Source organism: Varanus komodoensis, unplaced genomic scaffold (assembly GCF_004798865.1).
Source record: "Varanus komodoensis strain SLA01 unplaced genomic scaffold, ASM479886v1 scaffold74, whole genome shotgun sequence".
Lineage (NCBI taxonomy): Eukaryota > Metazoa > Chordata > Lepidosauria > Squamata > Varanidae > Varanus > Varanus komodoensis.
Window position 1 is genome coordinate 2833723 of NW_025336401.1, and position 22575 is coordinate 2856297.

General features: G+C 41.8%; 1 protein-coding gene across 3 annotated transcripts; it reads left to right on the forward strand.

The window, feature by feature from the left end:
* The first annotated feature begins 596 nt into the window (after positions 1-596).
* Positions 597-21106, forward strand: PHF6 (PHD finger protein 6). 3 transcript variants are annotated; one of them, XM_044452809.1, is made up of 11 exons: positions 597-805; positions 1752-9951; positions 10831-10932; positions 12561-12694; positions 12895-12938; positions 13717-13874; positions 14009-14152; positions 14807-14911; positions 15415-15548; positions 18977-19106; positions 19411-21106. In XM_044452809.1, the coding sequence occupies exons 2-10, from the start codon at positions 9814-9816 to the stop codon at positions 19104-19106; spliced, it is 1089 nt and encodes a 362-aa protein (XP_044308744.1). In that variant the 5' UTR covers positions 597-805; positions 1752-9813; the 3' UTR covers positions 19411-21106. The 3 variants fall into 3 exon arrangements, with proteins under 3 accessions (XP_044308744.1, XP_044308745.1, XP_044308743.1); XM_044452808.1 differs by having other exon boundaries at positions 598-805; positions 1752-1794; positions 9768-9951; positions 18977-21106; XM_044452810.1 differs by having other exon boundaries at positions 9768-9951; positions 18977-21106.
* Positions 21107-22575: the final 1469 nt, after the last annotated feature.

The following is a 22575-nucleotide window of genomic DNA, read 5'->3' on the forward strand; positions in this document are numbered from 1 at the left end:
GGATGGTGGAGGCCAGGAGAGCCTGGAGGAATGTTGTCCATGGGGTCGCGATGGGTCGGACACGACTTCGCGACTAACAACAACAGTGGGACAATAAAAATAAAAAAGAACAACGAGCTTGCCGAGGGAGAATTGGAACTCCACTCCCCCCCCCCCATTAAACCCTAACCTTGAAAACGAAGAACCGGCAGCTTAAAAACATACAGAATACGATTAAAATGATGCAAGACGTTCTGCGCATGCTCCGTATTTCTACACCCATTCAAACCAGCTTGCACTGCCACGGCCTCCAGCTTTGGAATGCGCCTGCGTGGAACGCCCTGTGCCGCCTTCCCGAGAAGCAAGTGCGCATGTGCGCCTCCCCTTCCCCCTTCACGCACACCGAGGTGAGTCGCCAGCCTCATTCCTAACCGTCGCGCGCCTTACCCGTCGCCATGTTCGGGGGGGGGGGTTTGGCCTGCGGCGCATGCGTACTTTGACAGATGCGCCGATAGGTGGGGACAGTGGGGGAAATACGCACGCACACACACCAGCACAAAACGCGGGCTGGCGGCTGAGGACGACGTCCGCCGCCGTGACGTCAGGACGCCGGTCTCGCGGTTAGTGTTCGCCTCACGCGCGCCGTACGTGCTGGCGTCAAGGCGCGCGGCGCAGCGTCCTCTCGCCTGCCCCTCCGAATGAAAGGGAAGGTCCCGGCGAGCGAGCGCCTCACCAGAGAGCGGCGGCGGCGGCGGATCCGGTTCAGCTCTGCGGGGCTCTTCGCTCCTCTCGCCTCGCCCTCGTTTCTCGGCCTGAGAGGGCCCTGGTGAGTCCGATGCCCGGCCAACGCCCCCCCTCGGGCAGGAGCCGGTTGCCATGGAAACCGCTCCTTCCTTGCCCCCGCCCTCCTGCCCGCCCAGGCCGTTGACCCTGGAGGGATGGGGGTGGAGGCGCCCGCGAATCTGTGGGGGGGGCTGGCCCCCGCCGACCCTTCCCAATCCTCCGGGGTGTCACTATCCCCCCGACATCGCTCTCAAAGGCGGGGGGCCCTTCCCTTTGCAAGGGAGTCGGGGATTTTCCCGTCGTTGAGTGGTGCGTGTTGCGACTTTGGCTCTCTTCTTGCCCGGAGTGAGGTGAACAAAAATCGGATGTGCAACCTCGCCCTCAAGCCTGTATCCAAAGGGCTGCTGCATCTCGGATCTGCTCTTTTGCAAAAGAGCTTGCGTCTCGCTTTTTGTCCCCTATTGTTGAGGACTTTTTAAAAAATTGCACCTATGTCTAGTTTCTCCCCCAAGGAGCTTAAAGTGAATGATGTGGTTCTTTTTGCCTTACCCATGTTTAATCTGTACAACAATCCTGTGAGGGAGGAAGGTAAAGAAAGAGGATGTGTAAATGGCCTCAGCTCAGCCAGTGTGAGCGGGGGTTTGAACCCTAGTATTTTCCATTCTGGTTTGCCACACCATATTTTATTTGTGCAAGATGGGGGAAGGGCTGTTTGCAGTAAGCTTTGCACTGAGCTTGGTGGGGCTTATTTCCAGGTAGACTTGTATAGACTTCTACTGACATACATGACAAGCTGTAAAACCTGACTTTCAGAGGTGCCAAGTAGATGCTTGCTGGAGGTAAGGCCCACCATGTTCAGTACGGCTTACTTCTCACTAGCATGCAACTTTCATAAGAGTAGTTTTATGAGAACAAGATTCTATATTAATAACAATTATTTACCTGTTGCTATGCTATGTGCAGTGATAGAGAATATTTCAATTTTCTAGGGTTTTTGGTGTACCTTGGTTCTTCTTGCAACTGTCTGACAAGGTAGGTTGGTTTTCTCCCCATATTTGCGCATCTAAGGGTGAGAAAACAGTAATCCATTGATGGCACAAAATAGTCTGTTTAGCAGAGCTAGAAAGTGTTTTTTGCCACACAGTGTTGGAGGCTGAGATGACAAGAAATGGGAAAATCCAAGTGCCACCCTATGCCAGCAGTCTGTGCTGAAGAAAGGATGTCTCCCTTAACCTGTTGCCCTGTTAGTCCATGCATTCCTAGTTTTGGTCACACACTGTTGAGGGGTGATGTGTCCTAATCTGTAAAGGGGTAGGGACAAGGAATTTGGGGAGATGGTGTTGCTATAGTAACACTTCTATTCTGGGTATTGGCTTCCCTTGTTGTATAATAAGAACGTAAGAAAAGGCATAGACCAGCACATCCCATTTTCCATAAGGGAATCTCCAAAACTGAGCATGTCTACAATATTCTCCCATTGTCTCCCAGCAACTGATATTCAGAAACATCCTGTTTGCAGTCTTGGAGGTAGCTTATAGCCATCATGACTAGTAGCCATGGATTGGCTAAATACCTTTTAAGCTTTCCAAGTTGAGGGCCATCCTCAAGCCCTGTGGAAATGAAAAGTTCTCCTCCTCCTCTTGCTGGAATTTCCCACTTTCAGCTTCAGATGATGACTTACACTCATGAGAAAGTAACAGGTTTCTTCATACCATGCATTATTTTGTACTGTTCTGTCTTGTTCTGTCTTCCTCACCTTTCCCCCCTAAACTAAATAGCTCAAGCATTGTTGCCTTTTCTCACTGAGGAATCTCAGTATAAATGTCTATGATGGCATTACAATATTGGCAGTTTTACTTTCAACCAAAAGAGCTCTGAATTTTGTGGTTCAAGGGATCAGATTGCACTGGCCGTCTTTGGTATTTTCCCTGTGACTTTGCTGCTTTTTGGAAGCAGGCAAGAGCGAAGGATGTTTGCTAGGGTCTTGTTATAAAAAACTTTTGTGGCTGCCAGAAGCTGCATGTTACGTACAATGGAAAATCCCTGCCCTGAACCATATGAAGATTCTTAATGATCTCTAGAGCTTATTAACATTTGGGTTTTGTGTTAATGGCCCTAGATAGAAATCAGAATCCATTCTGCTGAGCAGACCCTGGTTTCCAGGGTATTGGGGCTTGACTGATTCAGGCAAAGTTTGGGAAGGCAAACTGATTTAAAGATGCTTGTCCAAGCATCTAGGCAACATGCAGTGGCTTTGTAATTGTATTGCCTATTTAGACTGCCAAAGCTCATCTCTTACAGATGCCAGCAGCTTCCACGTGTGTTCAGTTCTAAGATTTGGTGCCCTTACTATAACATTTATGTTAGGCTGTTTTCTCAAAGATTTGTTTCTTTGGCCAGTTACGAAAAAGTTCAGAGAACAAGATTTTTGCAGCTATCTCCAGCTTCGTGTACCTGTGGGAGAAATCCCTTTGACCTGGCAAGTGTACTGTTATTGTAACAATTGTTAAAATGTCTGTATAGAAACACAGAAACAGAGTGAGTCAGAAGGGGTCTCCCGGGCCATCTAGTCTGACCTCCAGCACCGGCCGGCTGCTCTCACGATTAGAATATATGTTCCTAAAAAGGTGCCTCAGGACACATCTTTGTTACCTCTTAAGATCAACCTCAGATTCAAATAGAGGGATAGTCAGTTTCCTCACCACATTGTTCCAAAGCAATTTAGGGACCCATAGGTTGAAATTGACTCTTTGAATTTTGCCTTATTCATAGCTATAAATGTTCAAGAACTGGTGTAATATATTCCTGGTTACTTGCCATTGCTGGCTGTGTGTATGCAGCATAATTACTGGTGAAAGTACAGATGTCATTTGGCTTGGCCTGGATGTTTTTAGCAAAAATAATGATACAATTTGTGCTGCATAAGCCCCACTGTTAATTTACCTAAGAAATGCACGTTTAGGTGTGTAGGCTAACATTCTATATACATGGAGATGTAAAGGTATGCAAAGGATAAATTTGTGTCTGCCATATCATGTATCAAACAGATGCATGTGTTGAAAAACCAGAACTGACTGCCCTTTCTTGGCAAGCACGCTCTTAGTAACAAACCTACAAATCTTTATGTGGATTACATGCAGGTCTGCTTCTCATATTGATCTTTTAATCAAATGAATGTATGTCTTTGGCCAGACTTTAGGATAGAGGAAAACAAAGATGTTAAAACTTAATTCAAACCAACAGAAGTGTTCTCGGCCTGAAAATCTGCAGGTCTAGATAGTAGGGTGCTGCTGGATTGTGTTCAGTAAAGGGCCAGGTGCATATATCGTGACTACTGGGGTATGTGGTACTCTCTCTAGAGGTCCAGGTGTCATAAGGGGCCAATAATGTGTTTTTTTAAATCAGATTAGAGAAGGGCATGGTTATTTGCCATGCACAGGTACAGGTCTGCCCTTAAAGATACTTCAGTTGATGCACAGTGCAGCAGTGAAGGCACATTTAGGAATCACCTTGCATTGCACTGAGCCTGCAATGGTTGAACTGGCTTCTTATCCCATTATGCATACTGTGTCATGGATGCATTGGCTTCCTTTTGTTTACAAGCCTGATTTGGAGTGGTGGGATTAAATTTGAAATCCTGAAACAATTTGGTTCTGCATTTTTATGTACCTTGCCAAATCTGAAGATTGACACCTGCAATCTGCTTCCTGGAACACCACTAAGAGTTGTCGAACTGAAGAGTGCCAGGGACAGAGCCCTTTCTGTGTGGCTTTGTGATTCTGGGATTCCCTGCCCAGGGAAATAAATTTGGCCCCCTCCTTGTTGCTCTTTAGGTGGGTTCTGAAGAGCTTTTTACTCCATTCAACTTCTGGATTCTTTGTGGTATTTTAACTATTTTATCTGCTTCATCTATTTAAAAGTTTTTATTTGCTGATATTATTTTAGATAATTGGGTAAAACAATAGTTTTTAATAGGTTAATGTTCTGTGGGATCTTACAATTATTATTACATTGTTTGTTTTATAGAATATTATATGCTGATATGGGAGGATAATTTATCATGAAGTGCTTTAAAAACAGTTAATCAAATTAAATGTGTGCCCTGTTCTGCTTAAAGCTTTTCCTTCTGTGCTCACATATGGCCAGAGCTAAGAGTTTTAAAGTCCAATTGCACTTCAGTCTAAGCACTTAACTTCATTAAAATCAGTGCTGAACTTGTTGAATTGTGGCCTTACTATTTTGTTAAAGGGTTTTGAAGGGGAGGGTCTACTAGGGCCACTGTGTGCCTCAGCTGCCACATGTTTTCAGAAATACATTTTAGTATGGTTCTTCTGCAATCCCAAAAAATGTGTTGCTATTTTTCTTAATTCCTTTTTCATTTCTGAGGACCAGACATAAAGTCTTCCAGTTTAAAGCTGTCTTTCAGAAATAGTATTAGTCTGTCTAGTTTCTTTGGCCCAAAAGTACTTAACTTACTGAATGAAAGAATATTCTTTTCTATGTATTATTACTGCACAAATTCTTTTACAGATGCAGGAAATCTCAAACATTCTTTAATTTATTTAGGACATAGAGATGAAACTAACATGTTTGGCCATTTTCAGATCTCTGAATCCCCTTGGGAAAATGACATGCTGGGTCTTGACTCAAGCAGCTAAGTGGAGCATGATGGCAAGCTCTTGAATTTCCCTCCTTATTCTTGGCTTAGGGTGACATCACAGCTACTTCCCCTCCTTTGGTGCTGAACAAAGTCTGCAGTTTGAGAGTGGGGCGACTGTTAGTTGCTTGGAGCCAGCCTTTTTTCCCATGCTTTAGGAATTGTCAGTTTAGAAAAGTGTAGCGAGGCCACAAGCAGGGCTTAAGACACAATAGCCATTCATGGAGGGAAACGGCCGCATTTTTATCTTTGTTTGCATCAAGAATGCTATGCCACAGAGGGGAAAAAAACTAGAATATCACCAAAGGGGGTGTGGTTTCCCTTACAAGCCTTATTCTACTACAGTTACATGGGTTATCTAATTCTCATAAGGAAGGCCTTAGCTTAGAACATACTAATGATCCTTTAAACATAGCAAAGTAGCCTTTCAAGTAAGAAGTTGGGATCCTGTGTTTTGTGCATGAAATATGTTTAGAATGCATTTCAATGTATTTTGCAGTATTGCTTTTTCATTTTTTAATATTTTCATTAAAAAGTAGAATATAGAAAAAGAAAAAAGATACAAAGGGACATTTCACAAATTCTACATATATCAATATTTTTAAGTCAGAAAAAGTAATTGTTATCTCTTCTACACTCAGTTAAATTGATACTGCAATAATTAATCTTAATTCTTTGATCCTACAGTTGGGATTCCATGGGAGAAACTTATGCCATCCACAGGGATAAGTATTGGCCTGCGGGACAGAAGCCGTGTGTGCTTAATATATTATGCTCCTTGTTCTCAGGAAACAAATGTGTTCCCTTACAGCTGAGGTTACTTACCTAGAGAATCAGGGAGGGAGGGAAGGAAGGAGGGGCTGGTGGATGAGCCTTGTGGGACCAAATAGCAGTATTCCAATCCCTGAGGGACAGTTCTTCTGCTGTCCTAGAGAATAGGGGTCTTGGAAGGATGGCAGCATTCTGAAGAAAAGGGAAATGGTCCATTAGCAAAGATCCTTTGCACAGTAGATAAGGAGGTTGTGATAATGGGAGAGCTGATCACTAGGCAGCTAATTTTGTGATGGTCATGTAGGCCTATAAACTGCCTGCATGGATGAAGGTTGTGGATATCATAAGCTGTCCATATAACTTTCCTGAGTGCTGGGGTAGAGTTAGTGGTCATGGTTCATGCTGGTATCAGTGAAGCTAAATTAAACATTTTCAACGATCACTGTAGAAAAGTTAGGACAGACACAGAATGCATTAACTTACAAAATGCATTGGATGAGGTCTTCCACCAGTGACCTCTGGACAGACAGAAGAAGATAAGAGAAGGAGTCTTCTTATGGATCCATATTGGGTTAAAGCACAAAAAGCAAACAAAAGGGAGAAATGGTAAATTCTTCCCTATGGAAGAATGAAAGCAGAGTACAACATGCTGGGAAACATGGGAAGGTGCTACTGTACTTCGGTGCTGCTTGTGGGTTTCTTGTAAGAATCAGGTCAACCTCTGAGAAGAATGCTGGACTGTATTGATTTGGTCTGATCCAGCATGACTGCTCTGAACGCTTTTTGTATCAATGTAACATCAACATTCCTTTGAAATTTGTCAAAGGAATCTCAGTATAAGAATATTTGTGTCTGTCCAGGTGTTTATACAACGGCTTGTGCATCCCTAAAGACAAACTTAATATATTGTAGTATACATTTTTGTGTAGCATAAATTACAGCTCAGTTCATCAGAGGTATGAAGTGTCACTCCGAGGTACAATTGTACGCATTGCATGTATGTTGCTGGTGGAATTAAGAAAATGAAGCACCAACAATTGCTATTGACAGTGGCCTTTCATAAAACAAGTGGTTGGTGATAACACAGGCATTTTTGCATTGGGAAGCTAACCTATGTAACATGATGGAAAAAGCTTTTATCCGAATTCCAACCACAAATTTTAGAATAAATTGGTTTTGAAGTTCTTTTATTCAAGGCTAGCCACCTTAAGACCAGCTAGAGAGGACATGGGAAATGGTATTGTATCAAGCCAGACTATTGATCTCTAGGAATTCATAGTGAGATATTTCTTTGTCCTATCTGGAGAGACTGGATTGAACCTTTTATATGTTCCAGATATCCCAACTTTTTCTTTAAATGTAAAATAGAGAAAATGTAGGTTGGTAGATGATGCTAAACTTGTTCCAGATAGGTGGTATACTTGAGACTAATCAGATCCCACTTCCTTCCATGCACACCACTTCATTGATCTTCTGGCAATAAATGTGGCTGTTACCCAGCTGAGTTTTTCAATCTATCCTCATGCTGATAGATGTTGGCTGATAATTGCAATGCTAATTATATGAATTCATATCCAGATTAATACCTGCATGGCTAAGAATGTTGTGTGCATTTTATTTGCACAAGTAAGTTTCTGAACATTGGGCTTCTATTTGTCTGGTGCATGGAGTGAGGCTCTGCCACCATCTTTGTCCATGCATTTTATCTGAATGGCCATTTGCAGGTATTTACATAAAGCACCAGGGAGAAGCGGAAAGTAGTTGAGCTGGGGTGCTGGCAAGAACTGATATAAGCTATTTATTTATTTATTTATTTATGAACTGATATAAGCTATCTCTATCTATCTATCTATCTATCTGGGTATTTCTAACCCGTCCATTACAGTTTGTCTCTGGACAGCTTACAGTATAAAACGCCTAATAAATACAACATAATAACACATGACTGAGGATAAAAACATAATTAAAATATTTAAACTTTAAAATATCGGGTAAATAAAAAGGTATTGACCTGGCACCGAAAAGCTGTCAACTCCAGCATCTCCCCTTCCCACTGCCCGCCACACCCCTTCTCTCCTCCAAGACCCAGTTGCACAGCTTGTTCTGTGCCAGCTGTGAAGGGCATGAGGTGGGGACTCATCCTTTGAAGTCCCAACTCTGGGGTTCTAAGAGCTTGGAGCTGGGCCTCCAAATAATCATGTACCCCCCACCCACCCAAAGCCAGGAGCCCATAGGGTGGTGCTCTTAAAGTGCTTATACTTTACAGCTACATGATACATATGACAGATTCTGGCCAGAGATGTAATCTGTTACCTTCCAGAAAGTTTTGTTTTAACAGGACAATATGAAAATGATTTCTGTGAATGTCCTTGATTTTAGCTTTGATAGAGTCTAGCATGTAAAATGCTAAATAAAGAGTGCAAAATTAATAGCATTTCTATTAGTTTCATTAAAAATGACCTGAGTATAGCTACAATTGAAGCTGAGGTATTTTAGTTCCTTGCTTATTTCATAGAACATTTTGCTGTGCCTGCATTTTCAAAGTGTAAAAATACTCTTTTTGGGTTCTCTTGCTGACCCAGATCCTTTGCTAGTGAAGTGAATTCTCCTGTTACTATGTCAACAAAAATGTGTAGCAATTACTAGGTCTGTTGTGGAAAAAAAGTTGTAAGGGGAGTTTGTCTTTAGCAGGGCTAAAAAATAAAAAATCAAGGTGCCTTATTGAGTTCCTCTAACAGTTGATATCTTGATATAAATGCCTAGAAATTATTGCTTTTTCCAATTCCCACAGTTACACACTCTAGAAACATTAGATTCTTTTTTTGGATGTGATCATACTCTTGGTGAGATCATCTAATTTCGAGGCATAAATTATAGCTGGAAAAAATGCAACCAAAATGATCAGGGGGCTGGAGTAACTCCTGCAGGAAGGACTGCAACATTTTTTCAGTTTAAATAAGACTAATGTGGATTCATGAGTGAGGTTTATAGAATGGTGCATGGTGGGGAGAAAGTTTCCTCTGTCTGTCATAATATTGGCAATCTGGGCATCCAAAGAAATTGATTTCCAAGGAATGGGAGGCAGACAAAAGAGTCCTTCATGCAACACATCTGTTTTGGAATTTTCTGCCGCTAGATGTGGTGATAGCCACTGGCTTCAGTTGCTTTAAAAGTAGATGGGCAGAAACGTGGAGGATGTGTGAAAGGCTTTTAGTCATTCTGGCTACAGAGAACGTTCTCCTTCCGGGTGGTATGGCAGAATAATGCCAGTTGCTGAGGAGCAACAATAGAAGAGTTGCCTTCATGAGTGCCCAGCGTCTGAGTGGGCATGGCACTTCTTCTCCCTTGTGTTTTAGCCTTAATTTTTGGAACTTCCTTTCTTTGAGGATGCTTCCCTTTGGGGTTTCTGATGCAATATTTATTTCCTCAGAGCTAAAACCTTGGAAATATGCAGATTTATTTAGAAAATTGTACCAGCCACTCCCATGTCCCACCCTCGAAGAGGCTGTTAATAAGGAATGTTACATACCTAATGAAGTGGAGAGAGGCTGTTATTATATGTTTTTCCCCACTACAGCATTGACAAGGATTGAAGTGGCGTTCTTCAAGCCATTTTAGAAATCATGTCAAGCTCAGTCGGACAGAAAAAGGGGCCCGGGAGGCAGCGCAAATGTGGCTTTTGCAAATCCAACAAAGATAAGGAATGCGGGCAGCTACTGCTCTCTGAAAACCAGAAGGTGGCAGCACATCATAAATGTATGGTGAGTGCCCCCAAAGGTTGGTGGAAACAGCTCAGGTGGCTTTCAGGTTGGAACACTCGTACAGTGGTGCCTCTGCTCATGGACTTAATCCGATCCAGGATTCTGGTCATGAGCCAAGTCAAATTCCCCCATAAGGTTCAATGTAAATAAGGTTAATCCGTTCTGTAAATGTTCTTTTAAAATCACAAAAATTTGAAACAAAGTATCAAAGAGCAACAAAGTAACAAAATACAGTAGAGAACACTAACCTAGTGCCTGGGGGAGGCGGGGGGGAGGTTGTTTGGATTGCCATAATTGTGCGATAGCGATCGTGTTGGGGGAGAGGGAGATGGCCTTGATCGCAGTTATGCTCGGAGGGGGGAGATGGGCGCGATTGTGGTCGTCACCCAATGCGGAGTTCGCAAGCTGAGGCAATTTTTCTCTGAAATTTCTGTTTGCGACTCAATTTGGTTGTGAACTGAGGCATTCATGAGCCGAGGTACCACTGTACTGGGTTGAAGGAGAGCATTTGTGGAGAAGGCAAGGTAGGTGGGATGGGAGTCCTCAATTTTTCAACCCTCCTATTTCTTTAATTCAGTACCTCCATGGAGTCTGTATTTTCCCTAGACAGGTTTTATCCTGTACAGACTTACTTGAAAGCAAGCCTCTTGTATTCATATGACTGATTTCCAAATAAAGAAATGCATAGGATAAGGCTGTACATGAAATACTTTTGACGTGGCGTCTGAGCTGCATACATCACTTTAGAGAGGTTGAACCAAGAAGCAACACAGAGTCATGTGGTTCCTTAATGACTTTTTGTTCTTATTTATCATTTCATTAATGCGCTATCTTAAGAGTGTACTCTCAAAGGTAGACATCTTTTTTGGATCTGTCTAGCTTTTCTCATCTGCCCTGGTATCTTCACACTCTGATAACGAGAGTCTTGGAGGCTTTTCCATTGAAGATGTGCAGAAGGAAATAAAAAGAGGTACCAAGCTGGTAAGTTGGCATTTCTGGGTCACAAGTGAAAAGGTTGTACTTTTTTTTAACTTCTCAGAACCCTACCATTTCTTTCTGTCTTCCTTGCTCTGTTCCTGTTGCATTGTGTACTGCTTTAGCGTTCTGGACTGAGGCTAAGCAGTGGTTGTCATGTCCCATGCTGCGCATTCCTTTTTCTAAAATAGCAATATCTAGTGTACTTTAACTGATCATGCTCAAGGGAGACACATTTCTCTCCCTTTGTGTCAACCAATAAGGAAAATGAACAGAGAGTAACCACGTGGGAAAAAAATGCTTAATCCCTCACACTGTTTTTCTACTCCCTTGTTGTTTGCAGCTATCTTCATTTATAGCATTGTTTGTATCCTCAAGCCCCTGATCTTGGTTACTTCTTAAAATGTATTTTACATGGAGATCTATTCCCTGAAGCAATCAGATTGTGTTACAAACCATGGATTAATTTTGCAGTACCCAAATCTGCAGTCCTCTTTCACTTGCTTTAGATATATTGAGTGAGCTGTATTAAATGTGCTCATGCAACTCCTTTTGATTTCAGTTGAGCTATGACAGATAATGTGCATGATGATTTTGAACATAGACACCTGCCTCTATGCCAAGCCATCATTCCATCCTGCCATTACTGTTCCTTCTCACTGTCAGGAACTCTCCCAGTTGTGGGCCAGAAGTCTTTGTGAGCCATGCTAATCCAAAATCATGTTATCTGGCAGTGCCAGTAATTAAACTTAGTACCTCCTGTGTATTAAGCTGCAGCTAACAGGGGTCCTAACTCTTAAAAACTGAACTTTTAGTTTTGGTTTCTAAGTTGCCATATTTAATAGGCTTAAAGTTGTAACAGTTGGGTTGTAACCATTATTCATAGATCAGGATCCCATTCTCAAAGCATCTGTCTTTCCTTTCTTGGCTCTTTCATGCAGGTCCTGCTGCCCAAGAGTAACAAAATGCTTTCCTTAAATACTCAGATCACCTCACATTAGTTTGCTAATCCTTGCAAAGGCCCTGTATGTTGTGCCAGTGTTGTCTGTATTTATAAAAATGATGCTGTGGCTCAAAGATATGTGTGTGGTTGACCATTTGAGGTTGAATTGAGATGAAATGGGCTTGCAGCTCATATTTGTAAGCCTGACACAATGCCAGCTCCTTAGAAAGATGGACAGGCAAAATGTTAAACTTCCTCAGGAACAGAGTTTAGCTACCTGTCAGAGGATCTATGAGGCACAATTTTCTTAGCACCACATTATTCGGGTTAGACAGCATGCAGGTGTATATGCATGCCTAGGCAGGGGGCTATAAAAATGCAGGTAGCAGTGGGATTTCAGTGATTGGGTCAGGGGTTTTGCAGGGGTCAGGCCCTCAAGTTGTATGCCCCCTAAATTAAGTGAAGGTTAGCTATGGATCACAGATACATCTCTTAGGAAAAAGGATGCGTTTCTCTGCCTTTAATTTGATGCAACTGTAGTTGATCATTTTCACATGTTAAAATAGTAAAGAGCAAACTGCATTATAACTTGAATGATTATATTTGAGAGATTATATTTCTCTCAGTTGGTTCATCTGAATTGTCTATATTCATGTAACAAAAGCCTCTAATAAGATGTCTTGTATTTCAGATGTGTTCATCATGCCATTGTCCAGGGGCAACCATTGGTTGTGATGTAAAAACTTGCCGCAAGACATATCACTATTATTGTGCCATGCGTGATAAAGCTCAAATCCGAGAGAAACCTTCCCAAGGCATTTACATGTAACTACCATTTGTATTTCTCCTTTTAAAAATATATTGAAAGACTGTAATGTTTTTTATTTATGCAGAAGCTTTGAACTATGGTTTTCATTTAGTGCAAATGCTGTCCTGTCTTAAATTGTGGGTAACACATCATCATGGTTCCTAAGTAGATTACAAAGCTCTGGCTAACCGAGTATTCTTCAACATTCCGTTTCTAGGATATTATGTCGAAAACACAAGAAAGCACCACACAACTCTGAAGGTAAAATCATTTGGTCTGTTGCTGTTTTTTAATAAGTGCATCGAACACTTAGGCTTTCCATTCAAGAAAAGGGAACAGAAGAGAAGCAGTAAACCTTCCTTGCACATGAGTATAAGAAAGAAGCAGAGCCCTGTGGGTTCAGCCTAAAGGTTTATTTTTCCCACTGTGGGCGGCTAAGTACCTGTGAGACTTGGAGCTTGAAGGTAACAGCCCAGCCTCAATGCTTGCCCCCACCATTAAGTGCTGTTCAGAGGGGTACTTGGAGTTCCATATAGCCATCTTGCCTAGTTGCCACTGGGGGATCTCTCCCCCGACTCCATGCCTCAAATCCCCTTTAAGCAAAACAAACCCCTGTGGGTTTACATAGATTTTTTTTAATTACTACATGGTCCACAAGGCAATTGCACAATGTAAGAAAATACTGCTTTTCACTGTACTTTCATTCTGGAAGTGTGCAAGGTTTGCTCAGATGTAAGATGACAAGCAAGCCTGAGGGACTGTTAACAACCCTTTCCTCCCTGTGAAAGGAAGTGAGTTTCAATAAGTTGGTTGGGGCATTTTTTGTCTTGTTATCACAGCACTTTGGTCTGATCAGTTGTAATAATGAAAATGGTGCCTGTGGATGCCCCTTGCCCACAGCCAAAAAAAGTTGTCTGCTTTGAGATGAATTTGCTTCTTGTCTCCATCATCAGTAGTGTGCCAATACTTGTACCTCTACAAAAGGCCATATCTGCTTGTTTAAGATTCCACTTTTGAGTGTGTGCTTCTCTTCCAACAGATTTAGAAGAAGGTCTTAATGAACATGAGTTGGAAACATCCCCTCCTAAAAAGAGGGGGCGCAAAGGAAGGCCCAGAAAAATGAGTCTCAAAGGGCAGTTGGAAGATGCTCGATCCACATCTTCGCACGGCACAGATGATGTAGAAAGCAGTTCTTATGTAAGTAATTCATCTGTTTAAAAATCTCAAATATTGATCTTTTTTTTAAAAAAATTGCATTTGTTTTGCTGCTTTATGTTAAAAACATATTTGTTGTTCTGCCGTATTATTTTAGAAAAGTGTTTTTCTTACAGAGAGACAGATCACCCCACAGAAGCAGTCCCAATGATACAAAACCTAAATGTGGATTCTGTCATGCAGGTGAAGAAGAAAATGAAGCTAGAGGGAAGCTTCATATATTCAATGCCAAAAAGGCAGCTGCACATTACAAGTGCATGGTGAGAAAGATGGTTTTATCCTTGCTCTCTAGGATTGCTTAAGTTCTCACTAAGCAAGGGTAGGAAGGGTTTGGTACAATCCCTTCCTGTGGACATGAGTGTCGTGAACAGAGACTCAGAGGGGGGCTGGCTCTCCACTGCATCATAATCCAGCTAAGATTTGTCCAGGTCGCCACACCACTCTCTTATCTCTTGTGATGCAGGGTGTACAAGATAAGCCAGTGCATCCTTTGGCACATTTCACATTAGCACCTGGGTTAAAAACATTAAAAAGTCCTGCTAAACCAGACAAAGGTCCATCTGGTTTAGCTTCCTGTCTTTTCATGCAGTCAGCCAAGAAACCCAAAAGCAAGGCTGGAAGGCACAGGGTTTCTCCCATTGTTTTTCTGCTATTTTGCATGCTGCTTCTGAGTCAAGAGACTCCATTTAGCCATCACACTTAGCAGCTGTTGACCAGCCTCTCCTTCTTCAGTTTTCTGGTCCCCTTTAAGTGGGGACCACTTAAGTGGCTGGCTGTCACCTCATGCTTCCCGGGTCCCCATCGCCCTCTCTCAGAAGACTGCCACCACTCACCTGTCATAGGCCCATCTTTGAAGTTGCCCGTGACAAGCATTATCCACACTCCTGATATCTTGCATCTTTTCTTCTTCCTAGTTGTTCTCTTCTGGCACTGTACAACTGACAACAACGTCAAGGGCAGAGTTTGGTGACTTTGATATTAAAACTGTACTTCAAGAAATCAAGCGAGGGAAAAGAATGGTATGCCTTGGTTGGAACTTAAAGGGTTTTTTTATAAAAAAAACACAGGTCTGATCCCTTGCTTTTTTTATTTCCTCGCTACTCAGACAAGTACTGACTAAAGCAGGCAAGCTCTGTGGCCAAACGGATTTGACTCCGGCATCCTGGTCTCAGTCCCCACTGGACCTGTTACACAGAACTTGAAGTCTGAATGTTGACTGGCTAATACTTGCTTTTAAAGCTAATTTAATAACAGGCCCTATCAAGTTGCTTGGGTTGTGCAGGGGAATGCTTCATAAATATGTGATCTCTTGTCCTGGTTCACAAAATCACAAGGCTTGGTCCCCTTTATAATACAGTTGCAATAATACAATCATCATGTGGGCAAACTGCTTCTGTTCCTTTGTGAAATTAATCAGAAGTGTGCTCTTTGAAAATGATGAAGGTAAATGTGAAAAATGAAGAGGTTGATGGCCTAAGACAGCTCACTGTTCTCTCTCCCTGCCTCTCCTCCCAAATAACAGAAATGCACACTCTGTAGTCAGTCTGGCGCTACTATTGGATGTGAAATAAAAGCTTGTATCAAGACTTACCATTACCACTGTGGAGTCCAAGACAAAGCAAAATACATTGAGAACATGTCACGAGGAATTTATAAGTAAGTGCCCCCCACCTCCATAATGGCCAGTGTCTTTGATTCCAAAAGCTTGGATGTTACTGGATGTTGATACATCACTGTTCTGGCTGGAAGTGTTTTGAATTGTGTACTACTTGGTTTTAAACCCAGAAAAGAACACTCGTTTGAGACAATATTAACTTCAGCAAGCAGTCCCAGTGGAAACTCTGCACTCCATTGCTAGTCTAGGCTTGATACAGGGCCTATTGTAATAGGAACATATGACATGAGCTTTGCTAGGCTTGTTGCTGACTGTTGCCAAACTTAAATTTCTGCATTTTAGCACTTTAAAACAGTCCAAATAAGAGAGGATTAGATAAAAGTGGCATTAGGAAGGGAAAAATGACTTGGTTTAATTAGATTCAGTAAGAATGCTGAACTAAAGATTGGTTAAAGAAAAAAGGTAGATGCAGAGATTATTTGAAGGTATGATAATGGCAAAGGAAAAACAAGACAATATGTGGATGAAAGGGACAGTAACTAAATTCGTAAGATATTTTTAGAAGAAGAAGACCAATATGATCTCTTAAGTAACATGGAAAACAGATTTAAGAAGGAATATTAGTAATGAAGATTGGGAAAATGTGTGAGATGAGATTAAAATGTATGTCCATAAGAATAAAGGAAAATGCTTATAAACTACCATAGAACTGGTACCCAACTGGTAAAATTGAATCACATGGATAGCAAATATTCTAACTTATGTAGGAGATCTGGTTGGGGAGTGCATACATATTTCCAAATGTGGTAGGAATGTGAATATATAATGAAATTTTGGAAAGAGGTTTTTAAAACAAGCAGTAAAATACTGAATTTAAATATTGAAGTAAATCCTGAAATTTCATTATTGTCAATATTTGATAGAGAACAGTGGAGATGGGATAGTGAAGAATTAATAATTATAGCAAACAATTGGAAAGTGAAACATGACCTTCAGTTGGGTGATTGGTACAGATAATTTTGGACTATAGCTGTTAAGGATACATTAATTTGTGATGTTAAAATGAAAAGGCTATGTAATTATAATTTTGATGATGTTTGGGGACCATTTATTGAGTATGGGCTAATACAAGGGAAAGGATTTGAACCTCCATGAGAGTCATTACAATATTGGAAGGAGGATGGAGCTTTTTGAAAGCAAATGCTTTGGCATGTATATAATGGTCCCAGTGATGGGATGCAGGGTGTTGTTATTATAGAATGACTTTAATTGTATGTTTTTCCTTTAGCTGTATTGGGGGGTTTGTGATTAAAAAAATAAAGAAAAAAGTCTCGAAACATATGCACCTAGCTGCTCATCACACTTGTTTCAAGTGGATGATAGTGACAGTTGGCAATGGTGTGACCCCTTCTGTACCTTAGCTGCTACCTAAGAGCAACTCTGCAGATTCCTTTTCCGCTTCCACCCCACTAAAGATGGGGCAGAGAGCTGGTGGCATCCTGCCTCAGGATATGGCTGGGGCGAAATAGACTTATTTATTTATTTTCTATCACAACAAGCTGCCCTAGTGCTACTCTCCATTGCACAGAGAAGCTTTTCCCATCTACTCCCAGTTCCTTTGCCCTGGATATGCCAGGGATTATGCACACAAATGTAAGAGGAGACTTGCTGGATCTTCATTTTTTTCATTTACTACATGTGTATGCTAGATGGAGTCACTGAAGCAGTTGGCATGAGCTTAGGTGGACTCCGGGGGATGGTGGAGGACAGGAAGGCCTGGAGGAATGTGGTCCATGGGGTCGCGATGGGTCGGGCACAACTTGCAACAGCAACATTCTGCCCCATAGCCCACAGGGCTCTTTGGGTGAACAACAAAATACATTCCATACAATATAATATAATCAAGCAAATGCAATATTTAACTATCAGACCAGGGGCCCATTCAGTCCAGCGTTCTGCTCTCCTTGGCCAAACCAGGTGCCCACTGGATACACCCAAGTGAGATGAGTGCAGTGGCACTCTGTCACCCGTGTGCCCCCACAACTATTGTCTCTGACTGAGCGGGGCTTCATCGCTTAACTCTAACCTGAGACATGAATGGAGGATGCAAACTACTGGGGAGGGCAGCTTCCTTCACCATGCCTGGTACTTATACCTAAGCTGACCAACCCTCATACTTAATGTCATTGAGGCTGAGCATAAGGGCTGGCCACAAGGGGGCCTGCACTGAACATGGTAGCAAGTTCTGTCTCTTGAAGCAAGTCTTGATCACTATGTGGTTTCACCACTGATTCCTTTACTCGTTTGTCCTAGTTTGAGCATCTTAGATTGATTTACTGATGGTACTTTTACATGAATACATACCTTGAAAGCCGGTTTTAAATGTCAGCTGCAGCCCTGGTTGATCTATTTTTGATTAAGTTATATTCGGTTCGTGCTGTTTGTACCCACCAGATTTAGTATGTAGGCTGCAGTTCTGTTCACAGTTACTTGGAAGTAAGTGGGACTGAATGTTAAGTGCTCGTGTACAAGACTGGGTTTTTAGTTTCATCTAAGTGTGCTTTCTTGATTTTTTCCCCCCTGCATATCCTGCGTGAAATATTTCAGTTCTGATATTATTGGAAAACCTTCAAAAGTTTGTGTAGTGTGTAAAATTAGTGTGCTGAACTTTTAAAACATTTGGTTGACAAACTAAATGTGGTAAACCAGATTCCAACTTAATTAAATCACTTGGTAATGTTTCAGAAAAATTCTAATCTGAAATATTTTTAAATACCTGCATAACTATTTTAAAAAATGGAAGTGCCTATGGACTGGTGTAGGCATATTGTATCTGAATGTATTGAGCTATTGTTAGTGCTTGTGGAAGTTGCCACTGAGAGTTTTTGGGGTGTTAGGGTTATGGTAGAGCAGGGTATTTTAGACATTAAAGGCACACTCAAGTTGTGTCCTCACCTGTTGGAAGCCCTGGGGACTTCTGGGACTTGGGGCCTTCAGAACTTGGGAGTGTTTGAGAAGTGGTGAAAGGGATCGTCACCCATCCCTCTTCTGGATAGGCTTCTACCAGGCAGGCAGGCAGGCAGGCCTTTTAACCTGGTAGGGGAGGGAAGGAGGCTGGAACAGGCCCAGGAGCAGACATATTTTGGGCTTTCCTCCTTTCCCTCTGGAATGCCCCCTTTCTGCCTCCTCCCAGGGTTGATGTTCTGCCTTTGCAAAGGCAATGAGTGTGATTCTCTCTGCACTGGCCATGAGGGGTCTGGGTTTAGCTCTCCTGTTTTCTGAGTAGCCCAAACACTTGTTTGTTTTGTTTGTTTTAAATGCTTGCATGCGGCCCTTCAGTTAAACATTTTTGGGACATTTTCTAGAAGCTCATAAAATATCAAGAAAAATTTCAGCAGTAAAAGGACAAAATGAATATTCTGTAACAGGGCTTTTTGTTTTGCCTTGTTGTGGCGATGCATTCTTTTAGGCTTTACTGTAAAAACCATAGTGGAAATGATGAACGAGATGAAGAAGATGAAGAACGAGAAAGCAAAAGCCGTGAGAAGTCAGCAGCTGACCAGAGTGGAGCTCCTCAGCAGCAGCTGAATGGAAATTAGGTATGGAAGCCTTCCCTCCTGAGACACCACTGTACAATTGAAATAGTTGTTGTTAGTGGTAAGACATTTTAAGCTGAGCATATGCCAATAAGTGGTTTTGTTTTTTTGGTTGTCTTTTTTTTAAAAAAACTGGAGCCCTGTTGCACACAGAATGGGGATATTTCTCAAATTCAGCTAACTCTTAAGGAAGAACCCGTACTTTTGCCAATACGCATTGCTGTCCTGTTCAGCTTGGTAATATGCTTTCCTCTTTTATTCTCTACTATTTTAAAATCTACCTTTTTCCCCATCATCTTTCGAACAGGTTCAAGTTGACAGAGTTAAACTGGGAATGAATAAGACATCTGTACTTACTAACCTTTGTTTGAAAAAAATGCTTTATAAAGTCAGAAAGGGTTAGTAACTTTTTTTTTTACTGCCTGTTAGAAATGTCATTGAACTGCCTGAAATGTTCCTGTGTGTGAGCGCCTTCAATGAGCAGCAGAATTTTTTTAATATGTCCATATTATGTAGTTAGTTAGTCTGCAGTGTCTGGAGAAAACACACACACACCTTGAAACACTATATAAATGAGATGTAACATGTACAGTGTCAAAGCTGAGGCAGACATGGAAATATTAAGCTTTGTTTCTGAACTGAATACATTTTTCTGAGATTTGGGATACATTAAATTCAGTGGATTGTGCACCATGCGAAGGTCAGAAGTTTAACTTGCAGAGCGGATATGCTTGTGTGGTGACAGCAAGACTGCAAATGCATTTTGCATTTACCTTCACATGCAAACTATGAAGGCAAACCAGGAGGGAAGCTGCTGACCCTTTTGCAAAAGCACACCAAGAAACAAAAAGAATTCTGCAGCTCCAGAAGCGTGCTTGAACCATTTGGCTTATTCCTGCAACAGCGGTTTCTACTGGCTGGCATTCCTTGCTTGGAGACCTGTCATGCTGCTGTTGATGACAAACTGAGCTTCAGTACTCATGCCAAAGGGCTGTCGTTCATTCCTCTTCTCCCAACCTGCCCTGCCTTTTCCTGCCCTATCCATTCACTTCTTGTTTTCCTCTTCCTGCTTTAACCTGTGGCTAATCGCAACTGAATACCAAGTGGTCCCTTCTGGAAGCTGCAACCCTCCCAACCTCTCTTAGATCTCAAAGTTATTGCTTAACTCTCACTATGGAATTTAGCCACCTTTATTGGACATCATACCTCAAGTGCTCTGTGCTGCGTGGAACACATCATGTTTTGTCCAAATATAAATATATATATACAGATCCTGTATGCTGTAAGAAGAATGCAGAATAAGACTCTGGGTTTTGTTGTTTTTTTTTTAAAGAGGTCAGTATTTATTTTGAGTCTTGTGACCACTATATGAGAATGTTTAGTATTCAATTAAGGTTTCCTGGCAAATCAGCAAGATAAATGCTGTTTAAATCTACAGAATGCTCTATTGGAGCCTAATTAGCTTGAAATTATGCTAAGTCTTAACATCCCAGTTATGATGTCATAGAACCCTGGTATGCCTAGTAGTTTCTTTGATTGGTCTGGTCAAACTTATTTTAAACACAACCAAAAAAGTCACACTTGTTAGCAAACTATAGATTCTATTCTTATCTCTTGAATGTGAGGCAAAGCAGCAAATGGAAGTATCCTAACAATTGGATGGAAAATTGAGAAGATTCAGTAGCAGTTGATTCTCCAAAAAGCTTTTCATTATATGATCTATGTCTCTGAAGCCTTGTTTAATTTCATTTTTTAACCTTTTATTGTCTCATTTTTTAAAATGCATTTCATTGTCTCAAGGGACTCAACTATTGTGTATAAGAACTTCAAAGACTCTCAAGTTGGAATTCAATCCGTTTGGGTTTGAAAACTTCCGGGAAGAATGCAGTTTTAGTAGAAAAGTTGTGTATAAAAATAAATCTGTTAACTTGATCTTATGCCATTGACCAATTTTTTATTTTGTATTGTAACTTTCAAGATTAAAGGCGCAACTTGTACTGAAATAGATTTTTACCAGGCTGTGCGCTCTTACAAAAGTGTGGGTTTTGTGTCTTTTTTTTATGTCTTGTAATTGAGGGTTTTTTTTCCTTTTTTGGTTAGGTGCTATGCTGGGCAAGTTAAAACATATTTCAAATAAAAAGCATGAAAGCCAACAAACCACAAACAAATAACCTGTTATCAGCTGATATATCTCCCTAGGACAAAGGTTTTGAACCTGCCAGGGCTCAGGACCAACAGGAAGACAAGTCTGTATAGCCTTGTCCAGTGTGAATAGAATCTAAGTCCTCATATCACTCTAAGTCACAGAAAGGGGAGAATCTCACCTTCTCAATAACATAATCACTTCTTTTGTTGCCAGCAAAACGGTATATACTGCTTTTTGTCTGGTTCTTGAAAGCAGCTCACACCAAAAAAGCCACTGCAGAGGTAGTGTAGTGATACATAGGCAGGTAGGGTGAGGGCCCTTCCCTCTGGTAGTATACAACATTTTTGCCTCTACTGCATCTGGTGGGATAGGGAGCTTCAGCCTCCTGTGCGCTGGAAATGAATTATCAATTAGCGTGTCTGCCTTAGAGCTTCATGTGCATATCCTGCCTTTGTTCCACTTGCAAGGAGTTCAGTGAAACCTCCATAGGCACTGCTCTCTGTTTTGTCCTCACAATGACTCTGCGAGGTAGGCTAGTTTGAGTGTCCTTCAGTTTTCCAGGGTCACCCAGTGAGCTGCATCGATGGGTGGGAATAAGAACCTGGATCTCCTGAGTCCCTAGTCCAACACTCTTAACAGCTGGATCACTCCTCTCCCCACTGTTTGCCATGAAGCTAATTATTTTTCTGCCACTGTTGGAGGCTGGGAAGCAGTAGTTTTTCTCCAGGAAAAGTAGCAGGGGTCCTGCTAGCTTGGGGTCTGCCTAGGGAAGAGCCAAAGGCTGCGCAGCACTGCTCTGAAAGACTGTGGCAGAACTGTGAATGCAGAAGCACAGACAAGCAGTTGACCTTGTGATTTGTTGATGCCACCCAGTTTCTCAGCACTTTCCTTCCTCTCTTGGATAATTCTGTAGCTGCTGTTGGATTTAACAACGAAAGCAACTTGGTCTTTCCTCACTCAGTGCTGGCTACTAGAAGAGCAATCGATCAATTCTGCAAGCACCACCCCATGACAGTTGGATAACTCTTGGAAATCCTTAGTGTTAAAGTTGACTTGCTTTGTATGCTGCCTGCTTGCAAGTGCCTTATAGTGGACAAATGACATACACACCGTCACCCAAAGGGTAGCGATAACCATGAGCAGGGCAAGTAGGAATCTCCTTGCATCAAGTATTATCTGCTGCCATGGGGCCCAAGGAAGTGGTTTAAAATTCTTAGTTCTGTCTTAACAGTGCTAAGTGTGCCATTTTCGATGTAGGGATGTGATCTTCATCAAGTACAAACTCGCTTCTCCCTCACCAATATATCATTAATTCTTTCTCCTCTT